The 23,946-nt window shown below is 39.0% G+C and overlaps 1 protein-coding gene and 1 long non-coding RNA gene across 3 annotated transcripts in view; both read right to left on the bottom strand.

Moving 5' to 3' along the window:
• ANXA5 (annexin A5) overlaps positions 1-22,640 on the bottom strand; it is a 31,637-nt gene extending 8,997 nt beyond the window's left edge. Inside the window, exons 1-8 of one of the 2 annotated variants that reach the window (XM_004474676.4) lie at positions 22,459-22,640; positions 22,172-22,215; positions 8,240-8,324; positions 6,866-6,960; positions 6,466-6,579; positions 4,111-4,201; positions 2,464-2,543; positions 2,007-2,063 (exon numbers count right to left, since the gene is read on the bottom strand). In XM_004474676.4, the coding sequence (XP_004474733.2) occupies positions 2,007-2,063; positions 2,464-2,543; positions 4,111-4,201; positions 6,466-6,579; positions 6,866-6,960; positions 8,240-8,324; positions 22,172-22,180 (531 nt within the window). In that variant the 5' untranslated portion in view covers positions 22,181-22,215; positions 22,459-22,640. Of the gene's footprint in view, positions 1-2,006; positions 2,064-2,463; positions 2,544-4,110; positions 4,202-6,465; positions 6,580-6,865; positions 6,961-8,239; positions 8,325-18,459; positions 18,499-22,171; positions 22,216-22,458 lie in introns of those variants that run through there. The other variant, XM_071214888.1, reaches the window with a different exon arrangement.
• Positions 18,494-20,223, bottom strand: LOC139438896 (uncharacterized). The gene is made up of 3 exons (XR_011648688.1): positions 20,176-20,223; positions 19,578-19,640; positions 18,494-18,556 (listed from the first exon to the last, which is right to left on the bottom strand). It is a non-coding gene; the product is annotated as an uncharacterized lncRNA (long non-coding RNA).
• Positions 22,641-23,946: the final 1,306 nt, after the last annotated feature.

Raw genomic sequence — 23,946 nt, 5'->3', positions numbered from 1 at the left:
ACTGCTATAGACAGAAATCAGTGAAAACATACTGTTTTCCACTCAGCAGCCTCACACTTCAGCAATGCTCTCATTATTTCACTGACTGTGCTGGAAAACTTACCCACTGCTTTCTAATGCAGGCTTCACCATTGTCATCTGAGACTACTAAAGTTGGTGTCTTTGACCATGACTGTTAAAAAGCTCCCAGAGCTCCTACTCTTGCGAGTAGGAACTCAAGACCTAGCACTGTCTCCTAGCAAAGCCCGCCGACAGTTAATGTTGATAAGCAAAAAGGTCAGTTGGGAATATGGAGTTGTAAGTTGCTTTGGCTCTTTTTCCCTCAAGAAGATGGATAGAAGATGGATCTGTGCTTCCCGTCTATATTTAATAATCCCTTTATATGGCAGAAGAAAGTCAGAGGGAGGAGCTACCAACCAAGAACACTGAGGACTTTGTTCAGTGACGAGGAAAGGCTTTGGAGCCAGACAGGCCTGGGTGGGAATGAATCCCAGCTCCACCACTTACCTGGTGGGGCTCACGGGCTTATTTCTCAAACCCCTAAACCTCGGTTTCCTTGTCTGTAGAAACGTATTCCCTGCACTTTAGATACTGAGCATCAATTATGTGCTAGGAGCTGAGGATGCAAATTGAAACAAGGCTCAATATGCCTTGAGAAGGCAGTCAAGGAGATGGACGCTATAATGAAAAGTGGCAACGGCTGTGACAGGAAGTTGGGGTGCTATTATCCCTTTCCTGTAAGGGGCACCTGAGTCTTACACGTGAGGCCCCTGACAAGGAGCTACACTGAGGACTGACTCCTAAAGAACTAGCCAGGTGAATGCAGTGGGAGGAAAAAGAGAGAACATGCAAAAGAGAGGCTGCAGGCTGGAGACATAAATTAGTAAGGCACAGACGATGAAGAGGCTTATAAGCCACATTGAGGGGCTTGGGCTTTATTCTGAGGACAGTGGAAACCACTGAAGGGTTTTAAAGTTTTAAGCAGGGACCTGACAGAATAGGTTTGCATTTTATAAGGTGGCAATGAGGCAAGAGTCAAGTACCACACAGACAGCCCTCAGTAAGCGTTTTCTTTCCTTTTCTCTCTCCAGCTTGAGAAAGAGAGAGCAGCATTCTAAAGCCATGATAGAATCAAACAACTTAAAAGAATAATAATGCTCTCATTTTTCCTGTTGGCAAAGGCAGATCACACATCCATTGGTTGCTTTAGAGGGAACAGTAGAAAGGAGGAATGAATATGACGCTTCCTTTTTCAATGGTATATGATTAACAACCAAGAATTGTATATTTTCTTAATTGGAACATGTGATCAAAGAGACAGGGCTATGACATGTGAAACCTAGAGCCCAAGTACTCCTTTATTATCAATTTTCAGTTACCAAACAACTAGCGTGTTGCAAATTTCCTAACATTTACTTCCTACAATTGGTTACTTTACAAACCAGACTAAGACCATACTGGAATTTAAAATTCCCAAGTACAAATTCCATTTGGGAGCTGACTGTACAAAAGCACAGAATTCTATTTAGAATTTCATTTAATATGAAATGTTAAGAAATTTCCTAACACTAAAATAACTTGTCATCTATTACATAATAAAACACTATTTACCACTAAAATAAAATTCTTTCTTCATCTCTCCTGCTAAGAGACCCACTGTATCACTAGACTAAAATCAATGACACATTTTTTAAACAAAATTCTCTATTTTGTGTCTATTTTGTGAATGTTTCAGAATCATAGGAAAGTATCAGGTGTAGGTAGAACTCACTATTTGTAATGATACTTATTTTATTTCATTCCAGCTTTGAACTTAAATAAATATTCTGTCACTTAAAATGAAAAAAAAATCTATGTGCAAGGGTCCTATAATCTGTAAGAGTAATTTAGGTTCTTTCTAGAGGCTATTACAACATATATTAATTTGGCAGGGTAATTTCATTATCATTGATTCCTTTTTCATTTATATGTTATAATAAATTCATCACATATTAGGCCTCACTCACCTGAGCATCTTGTTCAACCTGAGCTTCATCAATTCTAGCATCAGGGTCTCTATTGGCCTGTAAGAGAAAATATATTACATTTCTGAATTATATGACCACTTTCATTCCAAAGAAAAAATGGTTCAAATTGATGGTTATGCACCTCAAACCATCTTAGGTATAATATGTAATTTTTCTTTAAAATAGTATCAATTCTACAATATTTTACACTCTCTAATAGTGCTTTCCAAAACCAATCTGACCCTCTTGATTTTAAACTCTATAAATAAAAGAGGATAGTTCTATTGCCAAAAAATCAGAGTTAGCTATTAAGAGTTTAGGTCAGGTATTCTGAAACACATACAAACATAGGTACCTTCCAGCCAGAATTGTCACAGACTGCAGTAAGAATCAGCTTAAGTAAATTCAGGCTATGCCAGATCTTTTAAGCAAACTATAAACAGCCTCCATCCAATACCTGAAGGAGAACCACCAACATCCTCTGGTAGTATCCTGAAGTATCCCCGACCACGTCATCTTCCAGGCTTGAGCCATATTCTGCAAGAAAATAATTTCATAGTTAGGTATAGCTCCATTCAACCAGAAAAAGATACCCTCCCCACTAATCAAATGGAAGACACATAAAGGAAGAAATATTACATTTGATCAACAAATTCTCTCTACTCAAGTCTCTGTGTGCTCTAAAGACTAATGGCAAAAGCTTTAAGTGGATAGCTGGATGAAAGTGAATTAAATTAAATTCCCCAAAAAGCACAAGATTCAAGCCTAAATCATGTCTCAGTCATTTTAAATGTCCTCAACCAATGTAGTTATTCATCTGTAGACCAATGATGGTACTGGAAAGCCTCTCAGATACAATCAATTATACTTTCAAACTTTCTTTTCCTTTCCTGCAAATGATTATTTATATGATTAGTTTCCAACTGTCGTCATCCTCTAATACTGTCTTTCTATGATCACAGCCATTCCATCCCCTAATAAGATACTTTTTCTTTCTGCAAATAAGGTTAACTCCGTGAGACAGCAGTGATATTCAGAGTACGACTCTCCACCTCAATGTGCAGCTCTTCAACATTTAGGCCAGAGGAAAGGGGAGAACAAGAATGTACAAGAGTCGGCAAGCCCTTTTCACTAACTCTCAAACAGATGCCATCAAAAGAAAGGAGGGAATACTCTAAGGCATTTAAATATTTAACCATCATTTGAAAGCAGGCAAGTTTTAAAAGCTTCTATTTTAAAAAGTCCAAGAGTTACATGTTTAATTTAACCAGCCGCAGAACCTTGAAGAAATCCCGATTTCAACACCTACATATAATTAACCATCAAATCCTGTCAAATATTTCTCCTCCCTCTGATTTACCCCCATTTTTCCAGCTAAAGGCTCTAGGCTTGTAGGTTTGTTGATAGAGCTGACAATCTGGACCATCTGTTCCTCTTCAATCAGGTAAGGGAAAGTTTGTTTTAAGAAGATTAACAAGAAAGAAAGAACTTACTACCCTTACTTTTTATTTCATTTTCTTAATTCCATTCAGAGCTATGCTTCAGAACAAAATATAGGTTTTTTTTCCATAAAAAGCATGACATATCAAATAGAAAATTCAAAATGCAGAGTGCTAAAGCACTGCCAATAGCTAAGACAACACACATTTAACTAAACACTTTAATCAACTGATTTAGAAAAGGGTTTTTAAGTTTCTTTCCCAGGTTCAAAAGGTGCCTTTTACAACTCTTAATTTCCATCCACATAAATCTGAACTTTTTAGAGGGACTAAAACCACTTACACCTTAAAAGTTAATGATAATGACAGACAATGTGAATGTCCCTAAACTGATTGCAAATCCTATGCAAAAGTAAACTGTATCTTCAGAAGCAGCTTCTTATAAACTACTAACATAGTTACGGTTTTTTTTACCTTCCTAGTCTTTTTTCTTTCTGAAGGAGAAAAACAGCTTGAGTTGTAGCTTATTCATTCATTCATTTCTTTATTCATACATTCATTCATTCAAAAATCATATATTGCCTGCCCCCTGTATCAGCTATGCCTTAGAGAAATGAAAGAAATGGCAGTAGTGATGAAGGGGAAATATAATTTGACACATTTACCTTCTTCATAAACTTGTTTTATGGCTCTCAGTTCTTCAGGTGTCCTGGAAGCAATAATCTCAGTCAGGACTTTCTCATCTGTCCCAGCTCCCTGTTTGGAAATTCATTTTTAATATAGAAAACATGTCAATAAGATTAAAAGGAGTTTTTTCTAGAAAAAATGTTACCCAAATTTCATAACTATATAAATATTATCTAAAATAACACCATCTTCTTTTATAGGCATTCTATGACAGAAATAAGAAATTTGAAGTTATTTTTCATTCCAAAGACAATTTTAGTCCTTTTTGTCTACCAAAAACAATGAATTTCATGTGTTATAAATTATATACATTTGTAAGATGATCAGGTTAATTCTAAATAATCTAAAAGTAAAACATTCTTATAAGACATGAAATAGATATTTTTTAAAAGGCTGAAATAGTAAAACTGAAAACTACGTAAATTTCCATGGAGGAACACTGATAGTTAAAAAAAAATCTGTATCTCAAAAATGTAAACTGGGAAGCAGATGTGGCTCAAACAGTTTGAGTGCCTGCTTCCCAATGTGAGGTCCTGGGCTGAGTTCCTAAGTGCCTCCAAAAAACAAACGACAAGCAAAACAAATGAAAAACTAACTGAAGGGAGCTATTATGGCTCACTGGTCGAGAGCCGGCTTTCTACATACGAGGTCCAGGGTTCAATCCCCAGCCCCAGTATCTCAAAAACAACAACAACAACAAAAACCACTGCTCACAAGTTAAGCTCACAGCAGAGCCACAGAGAAATCTTACATAACTAGTAATAAATATAGCATTGTTTAATTACCATCCCAGGATCAGCAAGAAGGAATTGGAGCTTACTTTATGGATTTCTGAACAATATTAGTTGTTTTTCCTTTTTGTAATTATGAAAGTAATATCTATACTGCTAAATCAGAAAATACTAACAACTATATAGCTGAAGTTAATGAAAAAGATATCATGTTTAAACTTTACTTTATATTTTCATTTGTTACCAAAAAACAAGCATTAAAAAACCTATGTTCAGTCTCTGGCAGAATTTCAATGCTACATATTAACTGTTCCTAACAGTTCATATGTGCTCTACAAAAAATATGCCCTTTTCTTAATATCCTAGGACTTCATTTATTCCCAAAAATTCACTGTAGGAAAATGAAGAGAATAAGGATACAAAAACTCCTAACTCCATATACGTTCTCCTCCCTCCACTCCATTAAGTAAGAACCGTGAGCTATATTATTTCTTTGGTATTCAATCTTAATTTGCCCTTTCAAAACCATTAAGGATTGAGTATTTCCTGTCTCATAAATATAAACAAATGATTAAATACAGTCCTATCTTCTTTTTTTTAAAGATTAATTTTTTATTTCTCTCCCCTTCCCTGCCTCCCCTCCCCAATGCCCCCACCCCCACCCCTTCTCTGCTTTCTCTGTCCATTTGCTGTGTGTTTTCTGTGACTGCCTGTACTCTTGTCAGCAGCACCCGGAATCTGTGTCTCGTTTTGTTGCGTCGTTTTGCTGCATCAACTCTCCGTGTGTGCTGCGCCATTCCTGGGCAGGCTGCACTTTTTTTTTGCGCTGGGTAGCTCTCCTTACAGGGTGCACTCCTTGCACATGGGGCTTCCCTACGCGGGGGACACCCCTGCGTGGCAGGGCACTCCTTGTGCGCATCAGCACAGCGCATGGGCCAGCTCCACACGGGTCAAGAAGGCCCAGGGTTTGAACTGCAGACCTCCCATGTGGTAGGCAGATGCCCTATCTGTTGGGCCAAATCCGCTTTCCAATACAGTCCTATTTAAACAATATTCTAAACACCAGTGAAGGTGGTACACATTTACTTATTTGCTAATACTGAAATTATATAAAGTTAATCAGCTACTTCACTTAAGCATTTAGATTTCTTAGTGTTTAGAAGAATAGGAAAATAGGAAAAGGTATTAGCAAATATTACTTATCTTGAAAATTCTCCCTGAAGTTTTATTTTTTAATCTAAAATGGTAAACTATCATTGTTTCCTCATCAGGCCAAGTTTTTATGTAAGAAAATAAAATACCCAATTTGTAACATTTTAAAAACACATCTCAAAAGTAGAAAACCAGCACAAAAAAATATAAAAAGCTATGAAAATATTAAAATTTTAATAGCCAGCATTATTAATTATACTAAACAGTTAGATGATATATTTGTAGTTTTTTATCCCTCCTATTCTCTTTTTTGCCTCCAACACATTTTTGTCCTCTTACCAACCTTCATTAAAATAATTCATATATTTTAAAACATAAAAAGGTGGAGTAATTACAAAAACAAAATAATATCCCTCAAGACAGAAATGTTCCTCTCATTCATCCTTTTACCTTAAGAGCATGCTTCAGTTCATAGGCATCATAAAGATGAGAGGGTTTCATCAGAGCCACAATTAATTTTTCAAATTTTCCAGTCAGTTCTGATTTCAGGTCATCCAGAAGATCCTAATTCACAGAAAATACGTATCTGTTAACCAGGTAGACATTTTAAGGAGTTTCTTCTTACATATGAATGATAGTCCTTTGGTATCTCCAAGTAGGGAAAAAAAGGAGGAAGGCACATAAGCTAAATGAAACTCTGCAGCCCTGAAAGGACTTTTGAGATTAAAACCAAACATTTTATTTGACATTATTTGACATTAAAGCTAAAGCAAAGCCACTTATTTCAGACTAGTCTTAAAATTTACAGCTGTTCTCACAGTCTACCTGGAGATTAAGTGTGTGGCCTTACCCTGCCAAACAGAGTTTTAAAAGCCGCAACGATTTCCTGGCGCTGAGCATTACTTCGGGATGTCAACAGAGTCAGGATGGTCTCCTCATCGGTGCCTGCCAATTTATGTTCAGACAATTACATCTCATTCCCGGCATTCCCCACTCTCCCAATAACCTCTACAACCTACTCCCCAGTCATTTATGTCCTTATTTCTCTATATGAGCATATGAAATATTAATAAAATAAGTACATTATTACTATATATATTTAAATTTACAATGTATCAAATGTTATATTCCAACTGTTTTCTACTGGATATATTGTGAAGTAGGTGGAAAAATATACCTAACTTTTTAAAAACTGCACATAGTTTTTCATACAAGAAGTAGTTCCTCAAATAACTACTATTCACATGGCATGATGTGGTAGGTATTATGGGGACTGAGAGAGGAAAAAGATAGATCCTGGCTTCAAGTGTAAGACAATTTAGCATGTAAAATATAAAAACATACACCTGTGAGCTCAGACAGACTATGAAAAGAACATCAGGAGAGCATCAGGTGTTAAATGGGGTTCAAAGGAGGTCCTTTTAGCTGATGGGGAGGTAGAAGAAAGATTCGGGAAAGGCTTTGTGGAGAAGGTGACATCCAAAACAGTCTGGAAGGATGGAAGGATTTGACAGGCAGTGATATAAGGAAGAAGGACAAACTTTTAGAATCAAAGGAAAAACTCAGCTGTAGGAAAATCCAGGGCTTTCATGAATAGCAGATAATCCACGGAGAACACAAGAAGTAAGATGTGATTAGCCTGATGAAGTTACTGGGAATACACTATGTAAGGTCTGGCCAGAAAGCCTGCACCAAATCCTGCTAAAATAGAACATCTCACATGATGGCCAGAATGCAGAATGACCAGTTCAGCGCTGAGTCTGAATAAGGTGAATCCCTACACATGAGACACTAGGACAGAAGGAACCTGAGGACACAGAGATCAGTTACATGTATAATCCCTCAGGATGAGCAGTTTCTCAATGGCCATAAAGGAGGCTGGGAAGAGAGAAGTCAAGTCAAAAGCAAGAGACTTGCAGAACAAGAACTGGATATCTGAGTATAGGGAACAAAGAACTGTACAGCTGCTTGCTCTCAGGGATGCTGCTTAACTACTCCATTAGCTACTACAGAGTTGTGAAGCTAGAAAGCTAAAAAGCAAAGAGGCTGAATTTAACTTCCTGCTCATTTCTAAAGACAGATACTAAGGATGGTTATTATTTTATCTCAATACTCAATACTACATAAATTTAAGATCAAAATATTCTATAATTACTCTTGCTATGAATCAATTTTGTTTGAAAACACAAATTTCACATTTTGAGGACAAAGTGGCTGCATTTACCCAGGCCTTTCATGGCCTTCCGAAGAGCTTCTGCATCAGCCCGCTCGTCAAATCCAGGGAAGTCAGTCACAGCGCCTTTCACAACCTAAGAAAGGAAACACACTGATATTATTCATATCGTGACTAATATGACAAAGCAAATAGCAAACAGTAAGCCAGTTGCTATGGATCACTTTCAGTCTGCCTGCTGATGGTAGGGAGAGGAAGAAGAGAGACGATGTGGGGGCATTTTCAGGATTTGGAATTGTCCTGGGTGGTGCTGCAGGGACAGATGCTGGATATCATGTGTCCTGCCGTGGCCCACTGGGTAGACTGGGGTAGAGTGTGGACTACGATGTGGACCATTGTCCATGTGGTGCAGCAGTGCTCCAAAATGTATTCACCAGGTGCAGCGAATGTGCCGCGATGATGGAAGAGGTTGTTGATGTGGGAGGAGTGGGGTGAGGGGGGTGGGGGGTATAAGGGGACCTCATTTTTTTTAATGTAACATTTAAAAGAAAATAAAGAAGAAAAAAACTAATAAAATTTAAAAACTTTAAAAAAAGGAAATTACTTTTAAAAAAACAAAAAACAGAAAATATACCATTTGATGAGATGTTTAAAGCCATTTCAAAGGGGAAGTGGACCTTTCCTACTGCACATTAGCAGGACCTATTTGACCAAGCACCTATCCTGGCCCTCCTGCATTACCGCTAGTGGAAAGGCTGGCTCCAAAGGCTCCTTGGCTTTGGGCATCACCTCCTGTGGTCAAGCCCCAGCAATACCTCCTGGCTCACAGAGGGCTGTTTCTTGAGGTGTCCTTCCCATTACATCTCTAACCACTTTGACCTGAGAGCATGCTCAGCCTGCATTAAACTTTGATGCCTGACCCTGGGCACTCGACTCTAAGCAATGCTCTTATTACATAACTTTTCTTGTAAGTCCTGATTCTGTCGACTCACATCAAGATTTTAAGATAACCCAGCAGAGCCTGAAAAGATATCTGGCAGGCTCAAAAGATATCTGGCAGGCCAGAAGAATACAATCAATCTTGCAATTCAGAACTTTATAAAAGTAGACTGGAAGATACTCTTTCTTATAAAGTTTTCTGTTCTATATTGCTTTATCATATATATATACACATAGCACTTTTAATCATTAAAATATTTTAATATTTCCAATAAAAGTATACAATATTTAGATCTTCAGAATCAGAAAGTTTTAATAATAAACACTAATTTTTTATCCTTATGAAAATGACTGTGCTTCTAAATTATATGCTGCACAAGGTAATGCCTACATTGTACCTTTTATATGGTTAGTTTAATCTACATATGCTCAGAGAAAACATTACTATGATGTTGTGGCTTTAGGGATATCCCAGCATCTATTTTTATCAATACATCATTTTAAAGTCCTTCAAAACTTCTGTTAAGCTACCATCTGAAACTGAGAAACAGAGCTAAAAGGGGTGGGAGGGATATCAAGTTTATAATCATATATGTTTTATTATGAATGTACAGACAGAATCACCAAGGAAAAAAATTATTTTTCACTTCAGCTCCAATTACTGCACCTACCAATAATATTATAAACTAATCAAATTTAAAAATTACAACAAAGGAAGATAGCCATGGACAAAGCATCAGAGGAGAAATAAGCACCAAAGTAATTCCATGTCAGCTCAGGGAGCTTCTTCTTTAGTAACACTGATTAATGCCACTTAAAAAAGTGGCACCCCTGGAGCCAGAAGGTAGAGACAGTTATGGGAAAACTTACAGGAAACCCTGAGCTCATGAAACTCCTTAGAATCAAGAGTTAACATCATGAGGCCAAATATTACATTCCAAGAGAAGACGAATGCTTCTCAGTTTGCTCTCCTAGCCCCACAGTGTTGACTGGTTGTGCAGCCTTCATTCCCTGTCTCTGGGCTAAACAAAGGATTGTAGCCAACTAGGAAAAGGGGAGGGGAGATGGCCTCTCTCCCACTTGTCTCATGGGTCTGGTTGTGAAACTAAGGCAGAGCTCTTCATTCTACCAAATGGGAATTCCACCCATAGCCAGGTCATCCCTATTTCCAGCCCATCTAAAGAACACAGAGGCATGAAAACTAATAAATTTCCTTCCATTAGTTCAAGAGACTGAACAACTGTCAGTTTAGTAAGACCACTTCAATCAATTAACACCATCAATACCACCATAAAAATATCACATGTTCTCTCAAAGTGGAAATGTAGAACTAATCCGTCCTTTTTCCATAACACATATGGAAGTTCACCTGTCTGTTTACTCACTCACTCAACAACCATTTTGAGTAGCCATCCATGTACCATTACATTAATTACTAAAAAAAAAAAAAAGAGTAATGGTCCTTGTGGAATAGAAGAAAAAAAGGGAGATAATCAAGTACAGTTAAGTATGTACACACAGAAATTTGATAGGGGTGATATGGGCACATAAAGAAAGGAGTAGTCAACTGACTGGATTGGGGGAGGGTGAAAAGAAAAGAATCGGAAGGACTTCCAGAAATCTTGAAAGTTGATTGTGAATTTGCACAGACATATTCAGGAAAGCAGAGAAGTGAAGGAAGGTATTTCAGCACACACTAAGACATGGAAGAATGAAACCATCTGGTATTTTGGACAAAGCATTAAGTAGTTCAACAGATTGGAACAAGAGCTAACACTGAAAAGGAAAATAAACAAGGGAAGGTCAACGAGGGGAGAAGAGAACTGGAAAACCATGCTAAGGAGAGTGGACTTCATTCTGTAGGCAACAGGAAGTCCTGGGAGAATGTTTTAAACAAAGAAGAATGTAAGCTCTGCACAGTGATGTCACTCTGGCAGCAGCGGAGACAATGGAACAGACTGTGCATGAGTGGAGACAGGAAGAATGTTTAAAAACTACTAACACAGGAAAAAAGTAAGGAAAATCTGGTGTAAGCCAGGAGCAGTAGAAATGGAAAGGAAAAAAAAGACAGGGGTGGAAGGGAGAAGGGAATCATTTAGGTTGGTTAATTTCTCGGATGGTGAATGGGATGGCTGATTTTGCATTTCACCACCATAGGCATACTGGAAAAAAAGCAGGCCTGGTGAATTATTGTTAAACATAGGTGGCAAGTGATGCTGCATGAGAGGAAGCTACCACACAAGGCAGTATCAACAGGGCAGAAAGAAGAGCCAGTGGAGATTGAGAAGGGAAGGCCCCCTACCAACTGGAGTGGCAGCTACACCTGCAAGTGCAGCGATGAGCCACACACTGTGCACCGAGCAACACAAGGATCATCTCAGAGAAATCCCATTTTAGGAATGAGAAACACATTGGCTTAAAAAGGTTTGGCAGCTCACCCAAGTGACGAGCTAGCAAACAAATAGCAGAGATTGGACCTGAACATAGGTCATGGGACTGTGGATCTTGGGCTATACACATTCCCATAAAACCAAGGAGCAAATCTGAAGAGAGTGATGACATGGAAGCCTAAGAAGAAAAATATTCCAAGAGGAAAGGAAGAGGCAGTGTCCAGTACCACAGGGAAATCAAGTAAGAGGGGAAAACAAAAACAGTCTACAGATATGACAACTAGGTCTGTGGTGACCTTCACCAAAGCAAAAGTAGAGAGGTGGGGTAAAAGCCTGACTGTAAGAGATTGAAGAGTGAATTGAGGGGCAGATCATCTCAGTGAAACCTCATTTTATAGAAGAAGAAACATGCTAACAGAGAAAACTAATAAAAAACCAGGCTGTGAAGAAAGGACAAAGGGGAACAGGAGACAGGAAGTCAGGATAGAAAAGTCCCCCTTTAGGGAAAAGAAAACAAAAAAACAAAAACTTGATCTAGTTTATAGGTTATGTAGAAGTTGCTATAGAGAGAGAGACACTGAAAACAGGGGAGAAGGCAAGTCAGAAAGGAGACAGGACGGACTGGCCTTAAAGAGAAGCAACATCTGACCCCCGGGACTGGAAGAAATGAGGCGAACGATGGAAGGAAGAGAAGTGCCCTCAGAATCTAGCTACTAACCATGAAGAAGAAATAGCTGCTGGCCATATTTTAAAGAGCTTTCTAGAAATTGGGAAACACTTTTGCCACATTCCATATGATAAGAGTCATCCATTAAGGCTAGCAAAGCCACGTAGTAGTAGGAAGAGGCCAGGGGTGAATCACAGACGTGAGTCACAAGGGCAGAACCCTTGTTTGGTCATTCTGTCCAAACCCCATCACTGTCCACATTAAACTGTCAAACTTAAGCAAATCTGACTTTAGATGACTCATTCAAGAGGTCTTTCCCTGTCTCCTATAAGGAACTCCCCACTAGCCTCAAGTCAAAATGCTTCCTTGGAGATCTAAGTTAAAGGCATACTTTACCCAGGTTAATTCTAGATACTGCTCCCTTCACCTATCCTCACTGCATCTTCTATACCCGTTACCCCATGATACCAATGGCCTACCAAGATAATTATATATTCTGAGACAAGACGTGGTCAAAACATATAATTCACTCTTTTAACTATCACCTTCAAAAATAACCATTCCTCTAGCTCTATAATTTTGGTGGATTTTAAAAATTCTAAAATAAATGCCAAATAAATAAAATGCCAAAATAAAATTTATAAAATTAAACCAAAAAGCAAGTGAAGGGTTACATTTCTAGACACATAATTAAAGATGAGGGAAACTAATACACAGATAACTTTAAGAAGAAGGATCAGAAAACATTCACCTGTCTAGAACCTTCACCTTTATTTTAAATAAAGCCTTCCTGAAGGCACAGATGAGGAATAAGTCCTCTTTAAATTCGTCTTCCAGTTCTGTGTAATCAATACTTAATCAAAAACCCACCCAACATTCCACATAATACTAATTTGGAGCTGGAAATCATGAAGCAAACTCCTATGGCTAAGCAACTGCTAAGGACTTACAAGTAATTATGAAGCCTGGTTCTTTGGAGGCCAGGTTTTAGCAGAAAGGTATACTCATGGGCAACCCAGAAAGGTCAGAAGGAGGGGAGGCCAAATGGGCATAATTCTGCCTCCCCTCTCCAATCAGAGCAGCTCAGGTCTTACCTAATATACATTTTAGAACCCTACATAAGATTTCCTGTGACAACCAGGTTCCATTAAAAAACAAAAACAAAAATTTTTTTCATTGTCACTGTACTAAAAAAGAATTGAGAGAGAATTATAGGTTGATGGTGGAGTAGGAAGCTCCAGGAATCAGTCCCTCCAAAAAACAAGTATTGAACTGTCAAGAACTATCTGAATTAACCACTTTGAACCTCTAGACACTAGGGGAATGCTGTGCAGCATCCAAAGAGGAGCAGAAGGAAGATGCTGGTAAAGTGTGATAGGACCAGTGAGTTTCACCCTGCCTGCAGAGCAGCCACCATCCCCACTCTCCAAGCCTTGTGGCCAAAAACAGTGGGAACTGGAGCTCCAGCTCGTAATTCAAGCTTCCTGGTGCCAGGGTGGGATAAAAAAGAACTTGTCTTCCAAATCCCAGGGAAGTATGGTCTGATGTCAAATCCCTACCTTTGATCAGCTACTTCAGATCACTGGGGACCAGCTCTGAGGGTAGCCATTATTCCAACCCCCTCAAATAAAAGCAGCAGAGGAATCTTAAATACAATAATCTTCCTCAAAACTACAGAAAGCAGTTACAGGACTGCATTAACCGCTCAAAGCTGAATTAAGAAAACACGGCTTTGAAAGCCTTAAAAGCAGCACTTGGTATCCTTGCTGGCCACTCGCCCACCCTTCCCACAACACAGGGTGGAGACAACATTGGCTGCCATTGTGGGCCCCTGGCCCTGCTCCGGAGTAGAGGGGCCCCTGTGTGCATACTGGGTGCATGTTTGTCAGTGGCAGCTATCAGATGAAGTCTCAGAGTTGGGTCAAAGAAGAGATCAGCAGGGGTATTAGGAAATATCTTGAGGCAAATGAAAATGAAAACATGCCATACCAAAATTTATTGGCTGCAGCAAAGGAAGTGTTCAGATGGAAATCTATAGCTGTAAATGTTTACATTAAAAGAGAGTATCTCAAATCAGTAACCTTACTTCAAAATTAGAGGATCTAGAAAAAGAACAAACTAAACCCACAGTGAGCTGATGGAAGGAAATAAACAATAGAGATAAATGAGCTAGAGCACAAAAAACAAGAGATAATCAAAAAACCAAAAATTTTTTCTTTGAAAATAACCTAGATGAAATGGAGAAATTCCTAGAAACACACAAATTACCGACACTGCCTCAAGAAGAAATAGATCTCAATAAGCCAGTAACTAGTAAAGAAATTGAATCAGCCATCAAAAGCCTCCCAGGAATGAAAAGCCCAGGACCAGATGGCTTCACAGGGGAATTTACCAAACATTCTAAGAAGAATTATCACCAATTCTGCTCAAACTCTTCCAAAAAAATTGTAGAGGAGGGAATACTCCCTAACTCATCTAAGAGGCCAACATCACTCTCATACCAAAGTCAGAAAAGAAACTACAGACCAATATCCTTTATGAACACAGATGCAAAAAATCCTCAACAAAATACTAGCAAACCAAATCCAACAGCACATTAAAAGAATTATAAACATTAAGTGGAATTTATCTGGTTTAACATAAGAAAATCAATTAATACACCACTTAATAGAACAAAGGGAAAAACCCACCATTTTCTCAACTGATGCAGAAAAGGCATTTGACAAAATCCAGCACTCCTTACTAAAAACACTTATAACACTAGGAATAGAAGGAAACTTCCTCAACATGATAAACGACATATATGAAAACCTGAGCTAACATCATACTCAATGGTTAAAGACTGAATGCTTTCCCTCAAAGATCGAAAACAAGACAAAGATGCCCACTGTCACCACTGTTATTTCAGCATTGTATTAGAAATTCTAACCTGAGCAGGTAAGCAAGAAAAAAAAAGAAAAGGAACCCCTATTGGAAAGGAAGAAGTAAAACATTCCCTTTTGCAGATGATATGAGTCTATATATAGAAAATTCTGAAAAATTCACAACAAAACTACTAGAACTAGTAAAGCAATTCAGCAAAGTGACAGAGTACAAGATCAGGATGCAAAAATTAGTAGTGTTTCTGTACATTAGTAATGAAGAATCTAAAGAAATCAAGAAAAAATTCCATTTACAACAGCAACTAAAAGAATCAAATATCTAGCAATAAATCTAACCAAAGATGTGAACAATTTGCATGCAGAAAACTGACAGTGCTAAAAGGAATAAAAGAAGACCTAAATAAATGGAAAGACTTTCCATGTTCATGAATTAGAAGATAAAATATTAAGATATAAGCCCACCCAAAAAGATTTAAAGATTCAATGCAATCCCAATCAAAATTCCAACAACCGTCTTTGCAGAAATGGAAAAACCAATGATCAAATTTATAAGGAAGGCTAAGGGACCTTGAATAGCCAAAGCCACCTTGAAAAAGAAGAATGATATTGGAGGACTCACACTTCATTATCTTAAAACTTATTACAAAGCCTCAGTAATCAAAACAGTATGGTACTGGCACAAGGACAGATTATACAGACCAGTGGAATAGAACTCAGAGTTCAGAAATAAATCCTCCCATTATGGCAAGGGTGCCAAGTCCACTCAATTGGGAAAGAATAGTCTCTTCAACAAATGGTGCTGGGAAAACTGAATCTCCATATGCAAAAGAATGAAGGTAGATGCCTGCCTCACACCATATAAAGAAGTTAACTCAAAATGGATCAAAGAACTAAATATTCGAACTAGAACAATACAACTCCTAGAAGAAAATGTAGGGAAGCTTCCCAGGACTTTCTAAGCATTGCTTAGAAAGCAATGCTTTCTAAGAGTTTACACTCAAAGCATAAGAAACAGAAGAAAAATCAGATAAATGGAACCTTATCAAAATTAAATACATTTGTGCATCATAAAAGTGAAGTCAACCTACTCAATGGGCAAAAATTTTTTGAAACCACATATCTGAGAATAATTTAATTTCCAGAATTTAAAGAAATCCTACAGTTCAACAAAGAAATAAAACAGCCCAATTGAAAAGTGGACAATAGATGTGAATAGACGTTTCTCCAAAGAATGCCCTCCTGTCTAAACTCCCACCCACTGCCTAATTTTGGTCCTTGGGATCTCACTGGTATTACTTCACCAGATTCCTAAATGGTCTTCCAACATCCAGCATCCCTTCTCTTCTCTTTCTCAAAACCCCACCCTTCCCCTCACATCTCTGTAGCTCCAGAAATGCAACCATCATATTAGTACCAGGGGAATCTCTGTTAAATACAAATCTGACCTTGGCACATCCAAACGTACAACTCTTTAATAGCTCTCCTTTACCTACAAAATTGTTCATATTCTTCAGCTCAGGTTCTTGTCTGTTTTACTGGATTCCCCCTTTCCTTCCAAGACAGGGCTCCTTCTCCCTATCTGATTGCAGCTAAACTCCAGCAATAACGCACTACCTGAAGTTCCTGGTCCCGCCAAACTCTTTTACATCCCTGAGATTTTACATTTACTGTTGTTGCCTCTACATATAATCCCTCCTTTGTCCCATACAACTAATGCCAGCCAAGTAACCTCAATTTCCTCTTCTGTGAAAGAGAAATGTTAACATTTATTTCCAAAAACATGAGTAGTGGATAATACATAAAAATGGTTTGACAATGGACCTGCTACATGATAACTTAGTTCTAGCTCCCATTTTATTTCCCATGTCTAACAATATGTGGCATATAGTTGGAACTCAAAAGCTTCACACATTCACAAATGCATGCACAAATAGAAAGTAAAAAGATCAGTTAGGAACTGGCATCCAAGGAGATGAAGCCAAATGGAATACAAGTTCCTTCTAATTAACCCATTGCTTATATATTCACACATTATGTGATCTACTACACTTGAAAGGCTGAGTTCAAAATAAACCCATAAAGCAAAGGTCTCAGGATCACTAACTTTTTTAAAAATCAACTAACATTTGTGAAATAGTATATAGATATGCATAAAATTTATTTCAGAAATGGGTCTATGATGTAAAAGTGTTACATTTCTTAAATTTTAAACTCCTAAGTCATTAAAAAAAAATTCACTGATATCCACCTATAACTATCTTGACCAACTGTGTAGGTCTGTTGAGGGGCACTGGATGCTAGCTAGATATGGGAATTGAGAGTTGCTGAATTCCAGTGAAATGCTCAGTAACTTACAAAGCAGCCAAGCAGTTTTGACTCTAGTTCTTTCCCAGAATTTAAAATGAAGACAAGATTTAAAGTATTCAAAAACTGAGAAAGGCTAACTCCAAGTAACACAGGCTGTGAGTAGGAAGGTAACCCCTATCTAAGATCTGAAGAATAAATCATGCCCCAGAGATGTGACCTTAAAGTAAATGGCTATCCATCATCATCACCTTGTTAGTTGTCCTGGGTGAGTCCAATCAACTGGAGAATAGGTATTGCAACTCTGTTGAGATTCACAAGGATGGACCAAGACAAGGCCCATCCCAAGGAACAGAGACAGTCTGCAACTGCAAGCAAGATAACTCCATTATGCCCCATGTTTCTAAGCCCCCTCTCAATCAGAGGCAGAGTGGGCATCACCGTCCCCAAATCCTCAAGACTGGGGAAGGAACAATGGGCTAGAGTAGACTTACTATTTTTCTACTATAGACTTATTGTTACTATAGCAATGGAAGAACTTTTTATCACTGATGTGGAGGCAGTGGCCACCAGAGGTTCTGAGGGGAGGGAAAGGGAAAAATAGGTGTAATAAGGGAGGGTTTTTGGGACATTGGAATTGTCTTGTATGACAATGTAATGACAGATACAGGCCATTATATGTTTTGTCATAACGTACAAAATTGCATGGCACATAGTGTAAATTATAAAGTAAATTATAATCCAGTTAGTGGCAATGCTACAATATGTGTTCAATCAATTGTAACAAAATGTCACACACTAATGAAGGATATGTTAATGTGGAAAAGTGTGGGAGGGGGAGGGAGTGGGGTATATGAGAATCCCCTTTACTGTTTATGTAAAATAAATAAAAATAAATTTTTAAAATAAAAGAGTGAGTGGCATGAAAAGATGTGATCAAAATCCTCTGGAACGACTGTCATCTAAATTTTACTTATTTACAATGAGCCTGCTTGCTCTGCTTAACTCCTTTGTAAATTATCATGACACAATGATTTTAAGCTAATCAAAATAATTTCTACTCAAATCTTGTACAGTTTAAATACATACCAGGGCGATAACTCTGATGTTCATGAAGTTTCTAGTGGAAAATTACGTTGTTTAATTTTGACTTCATGACATTCCTGTTGCCCTGAATATATTGCCCCTTTAAAGCAAAATTATAAATAAAATTAAGGTCAGACTGCCCCAAAATCTGAATTTTTAAACTTTCATCATCTTAATGAAAATGAAAGATATTAAAGCCTTAACTTAAAACAGATTAAACGTTATTAAATGGATCATTTGTGTATGAAATATATCCAACTCTTGATTTTTTTTCAAACCAAGGAATACAAGGCCACTTTTAAGTACTCATATTTGGTATCTATGACATAATTTGGCTCACAGTTAAATGGTGGTCAAGATGAGCAATAAAAGAAAAAATAGCTCAGGACCCATTTTAAGAAATCCAACCCAAAATTTGGTAAGTCAGATTGAGTGAATGACCCTAGGACCTAAAATCAAAATTCACATGTGTATAATCAAAAGTTTACTGTAAAAAGAAATTTTTGAAAGGATTCAAAAATATTTTCCTGGGGAACAGATGGGGCTCAAGCAGTTGAGTGCCTGCTTCCCATATGGAAGGTACTGGGTTTGGTCCCCGGTGCCTCCTAAAAACAAAAAAAACAAACAACAAGCAAATAAACAAGAAAACCAACTCATGGGAGCTGATGTGGCTCAGTGATTGAGCACCGGCTTCCCACATAGGAGGTCCCGGGTTCAATACTAAAAAAATATATACATATATATACACACACATATATATCATATATAAAAATATGTGTATACATTTTTCCTCATATAGATAATGCAGGCAATTCTTAACAGCTCTTTGGCCCTTCTTAGTAAATAACTTGAACTAGTTTGTACTGAACTTAACGTAGTAGAAAATGTTATTGTTCCAGTAATCATAATAATTTACTACTCCTTTAGCAAATTTATGTAAAAATTAGATGAATGTTTGAATGAATGATTAAAATGTATACAAAAGTAAATATTGTCCAAGAGTTGTTTGCATGCATGATTTATCTCAGACACATTTGTAATTTTTATTTTCCTTGTATGTGCTAAAGGAAAAAATGCAGTTAACCAATATGTTCTCTTTAAGAAGGAATGGGAAACCTCACTTTAGAATATTCTCTCTCTCCTTCACAGCAGGCAATAAGTAGAATCTCACATATTTCAATGGCCTAGAATTAGGACCAGAAAGAGAAGGACAGAGCTCAAATCATGATTACCATTCAAATGCCTCCCTCCTGCTCTGACTGTATTTGCCCAGCATGATAACATAAATCACCTTCTGTGTAGTTCCCAGTACCCTCTTTGCCACAGCTCTGTCCTACCACCCTGAGAAGACTAGAGCAAACTTTAACTGGAGAAAACTACATCAGTATAAGTATGCACTTCAAATGCAAATAAATATTAACACAAACATGCAGGAGAGTACAGCATCCCTGGTAATACTTTTTATAAAACAAATTCCAAAGTATCTATCAAAAATCAGTCAACTAATAACACCTTCTGGTTAAATTCTTGATAAGAAGGTAATGCCCCTGATCTTCATATACAGTAATTGGTTCCCAGATTTTTGTAGGCAGAGTTATCCCACATAAGTAAACACAAGAAATCAGGTGGTGTGGAAATTAAAGCAAGAAGACTTTAATTTTTCAATGATGAGAGACATTAATATTTAAACAATGCATTTTAAATTGCTGAAAGATGCACCTCTGAGACTCGGCAATCTGATCCATTATGCTCCAGAAAGCCAGGGAGGAGGTCTCTTGTTCCTGTTTCCACAAGTCAACAAAACGTACTGCCTTAGAAACCGTCTGAAACCGTAACATTGAAGCTACACCAGCTTTCCTACAGTAACATTTGTATAAGAAGCAAATTTTAGACAGTAAAAGTGTGATTCCATAATCTGGGCATTCTGTACACCATCAAATGTTAAATAAAGAAAATTCCATCTTAATACTGAAGTTTTTAATGAAATGTTTTATTACCATGGTTTCCAAGGATAACTAATAACAAATCTTGACCAAATTCAATGCTATCTTTTCTAACTTGTAACTTTTATGATGACTGCCAACTGTGGTTTTGATTTAAAAAAAAAACAAAACAAAAAAAACCCAGCCCTAGTGTTATATTGTGATAAAGATTGTGTACATAACTTTATCCTGCATGCCACCATTCTCCAAGGTTTTGAGTCTATAAGGGCCTTTACACTATTAACGTTCTTTGAAATTAAAATGATGTCCACAATTGGAAAATACATTCATTTAAAGTAATAATATCTTCTCACATATTAGCTTTGGTAGATAGTCTGCGTAATTAAAAGGAGTTGATTGAAAAACCTCAGCTATCCCAGGGTATACTTACAAAAGAAACTCAAGAAACAGCCAAATGAGAAAGGATAAATGAAATTACTCTTAGATGTGTGCTAAATCACCATGTACATCACCACACCCACGAATCAAGACAGGAAAAATATTTCTTATGCAAGGAAAGCTAATTCCACACAAAAGTATCTTTATAATGAGGAAAACCTAAACCAAAGTTTCCACTTAAAGTAATATGAGAATTGTTTTATTGCAAGATTTCTTAAGTGCAAAAGGGGAAGTAAGAATGGAAGTACTGTATAAATTTAATAAAGTTACCAACTCATCTTAATCTGTCCATTTTCTCTTGGAAAGCCCTATGAAACCTTATTCAGCTCTGATAAATCAATCTGATATAAAGTGAACTACAAATGAGAGCGGGCATTGTTTGAGCAGTTAAAACACTTGTTTTAAAAAAAGTATCTAAACTCTGATATGCCAGTTAGACTGCCAAGATCTGTGAAACTAGTTTTGGAGTGGAGTTTTTAAACACGAATATATTTTATTCTCAAAAGATTTTATAACGGATTTTTAAAGACCGCTATATAAATTAAATTATTTTCTTTCTCCTACGCTTATATTTAAAAACTGCCCAAAAGGAACCAATATTAGGTAATCAACTTCCGAAAGAGTCTTAAGACAAACTCAGAACTCGTTCTACAAGTTAACGTCTTAAATAAAGCAGCTCTTCGTTTTAATAATTTGCATGGAAAAAAAAAATCACTGTCGACAAAGGAACAGTTCCTTCCAGTGAATTTGGGCTTAAACTCCTCCGGAAAAAAAACAATATCCATCAATACAGAAACTTGGCTTAAAAATAAAGCCGAAAAGAAAATACGCCGTAGCCTCACATGACGGTGATGAACTGTTCTGCGCTGGCTCTAATTTTAGCTTCTCTTTTTGGATTTTGGGGAGGGCCCACTTCTACACTTCCACTCAAGAAAAGGCAGCGCTGGGGAGTTCCTTTCCTTGTGCGGTTTGAATGTTGCCCGATCCATGAATTATTAATTGCTCAAATAAACTCACTCAAATAATAAAGGAAATAAAGGAAGAAAGGAAAAGAAAAGGGAATACAGAAAATCCAGCCACGTCACCAGTGGCTGCGCTCTATCACCTGGCTTCATCCGCCCGAACGCACCGCGGGAAGGACGGACACAGGAAGGGGGTAGGGGTGGGAGAAGCGACGAAGGGTTTCTTGTTTGAAAGGTGTACGAGGTTTTCCGAGGGCAGATTCATTTCACTCCTAAGCTTTTCGGGCTTTCAGAAAAGTTCTAGAACTTCTTTGACGCTCCTTACAAAGCCTTCGGTGAGTCGGGGCGCTGCTCGGGGGCGCACGGTCTTACCTGTGCCATGGCGATTTCTCAGGGGAGGAGGAGGAGATGCAGAACTGCAAGAGAGCAGAGACACCGCTGGTTTAGAGAGCCAGGCTCCCCGCATCTCCCGCTCCCCGACGGCCGGTGCTGCGGCTGCTCCCAGGCGCCCGGAGCGCCCCGCGAGTCCTCGCACGGCGCAGACCCGCCTCTCCTCAGGTCCGGGCTGGGGTCTCGGCCGAACCTGCGCGGGAACCCAGCGCACAGCACCCTCTCCCCCTTCCGTAGGAAGCCCCTCCCCGAGCTAGGCCTGCACTCACCCAGACAGAGGGACCCAACAGCCCCGAACCTCCCGAGGAGCAGCGGCGCAGCGCGGGGCGGCGGCGGAGAGCTGGAGAGGGCGGGGATGCCGGCCGAGGAGGACCCGGGCAGCCGCTCTCGAGCAACGGAAACACGACCGCCCCGCCTCGGCCCGGCCCAGCCGACCCGCCCCACCCCCGCCGGGTCCTTCCCGCCCCCGGGCCCCCGGGCGCCCGCCCAGCGCCCGCGCAGGCCCTGCCCCGCGCCGCGGCGACGGCCTCGGCTGGCCTGCGTGGGGCCCGGTTCCTCCCACTCGGTCTCGCCGCCGCGCTCAGAGCCCCGAGGCTCCCGCGGGCCTGGGTGGGGCCGCGGCGGCTCCGAAGGCACCGGCAGGGGGCGCTGCCCCGCTTCTCGGGTATCGCGGTGCGTGGCTCCTTTTTGGAAAGAGGGAGAGTCACTGCAGCCTAATGGTGTCTTTCACCGTGGTGTAGCAAAAAGCCTGAAGCGTTGAAGGCCATTTAACAAGTTCGTTTGTTTCTTTAAGTTCGTAAAACAAACCAAAAAAAAAAAAGTGTTAATGATGGCTTCTTAGCTCTCTCAAGTTTATAGCCCTTTGGTAGCTTATGTGGGATATTTCAAACCATCTGCCCGGGATCAGTTTCTATTTTCAAAGCCAGCCTAAAACTTTCTATTATATGTGCTGTATATAATATAACTTAAATCTGGGCCATGTCCTATTTTGGTTCTATATAAAGTATTTGGGTCTATAACACACACACACTCAAGACTGTGCGCCTACAGAGTGTTGTACGTGGCTGGTGCAGGAAAAGCAAACAGAGAAAGACACAGTGCTCTTCTCCCCAGCACTGGGGGAGGCCGAGGGAAAAAAAGGTGGAGTGAGACTAAGGCCACTGGGCAAAAGCCTGCGGCAATAGACACAGAGATTCTAGAACAGGGATTCTTAAAGGGGTCCTGGAGTTTGAACTGAAATTCAAGAAAATATTTTTCTTGGGGATGTGTTGGTGTGAGTGTGATATATTAAATAATATACAGTATAGTGTGGACTTAGTAAGGGGTATGTGGAACAAAAAAGTTATAGAACCCCTGTTCTAGGATGAAGTATAAAGTGCTGTGGTGATTCAGGAGAGAGAAGGATCTCATCTGTTTGGGGATATTAGGGTAAATGTGGGCCGTTTCTGGGAGCCGGAGGCCCTGAAATGAGGACGGGTTGGTCTGGCCAGCCTCGTGACCCTCATAAACAGGGAGCTGGATGTAAGTTGGAAGGAACACCTGTGATTATAATCAGGAGGTCTGGTAAATGTTAACTAACAACCCTTCTCTCCCACTGTCTGTAACCTTATGAAAGCCAACCGTGTCTCTTAAGTGGCGGAGCATGGCATGAAGCAGGGCACCTCCTGGCTCGCCACCACCGGGTCCTGTAAGTAGCCAGAGCTTACACTGGCCTGTCCCCACTGGGTTATGTTTATAATAAAGGCATGATCAACACT

The sequence above is a fragment of the Dasypus novemcinctus genome, chromosome 1 (assembly GCF_030445035.2).
Source record: "Dasypus novemcinctus isolate mDasNov1 chromosome 1, mDasNov1.1.hap2, whole genome shotgun sequence".
In the NCBI taxonomy this organism is placed as follows: Eukaryota; Metazoa; Chordata; class Mammalia; order Cingulata; family Dasypodidae; genus Dasypus; species Dasypus novemcinctus.
Note: the sequence above shows the minus strand (reverse complement) of the source record. Positions and strands in the feature narration are given on the sequence as shown.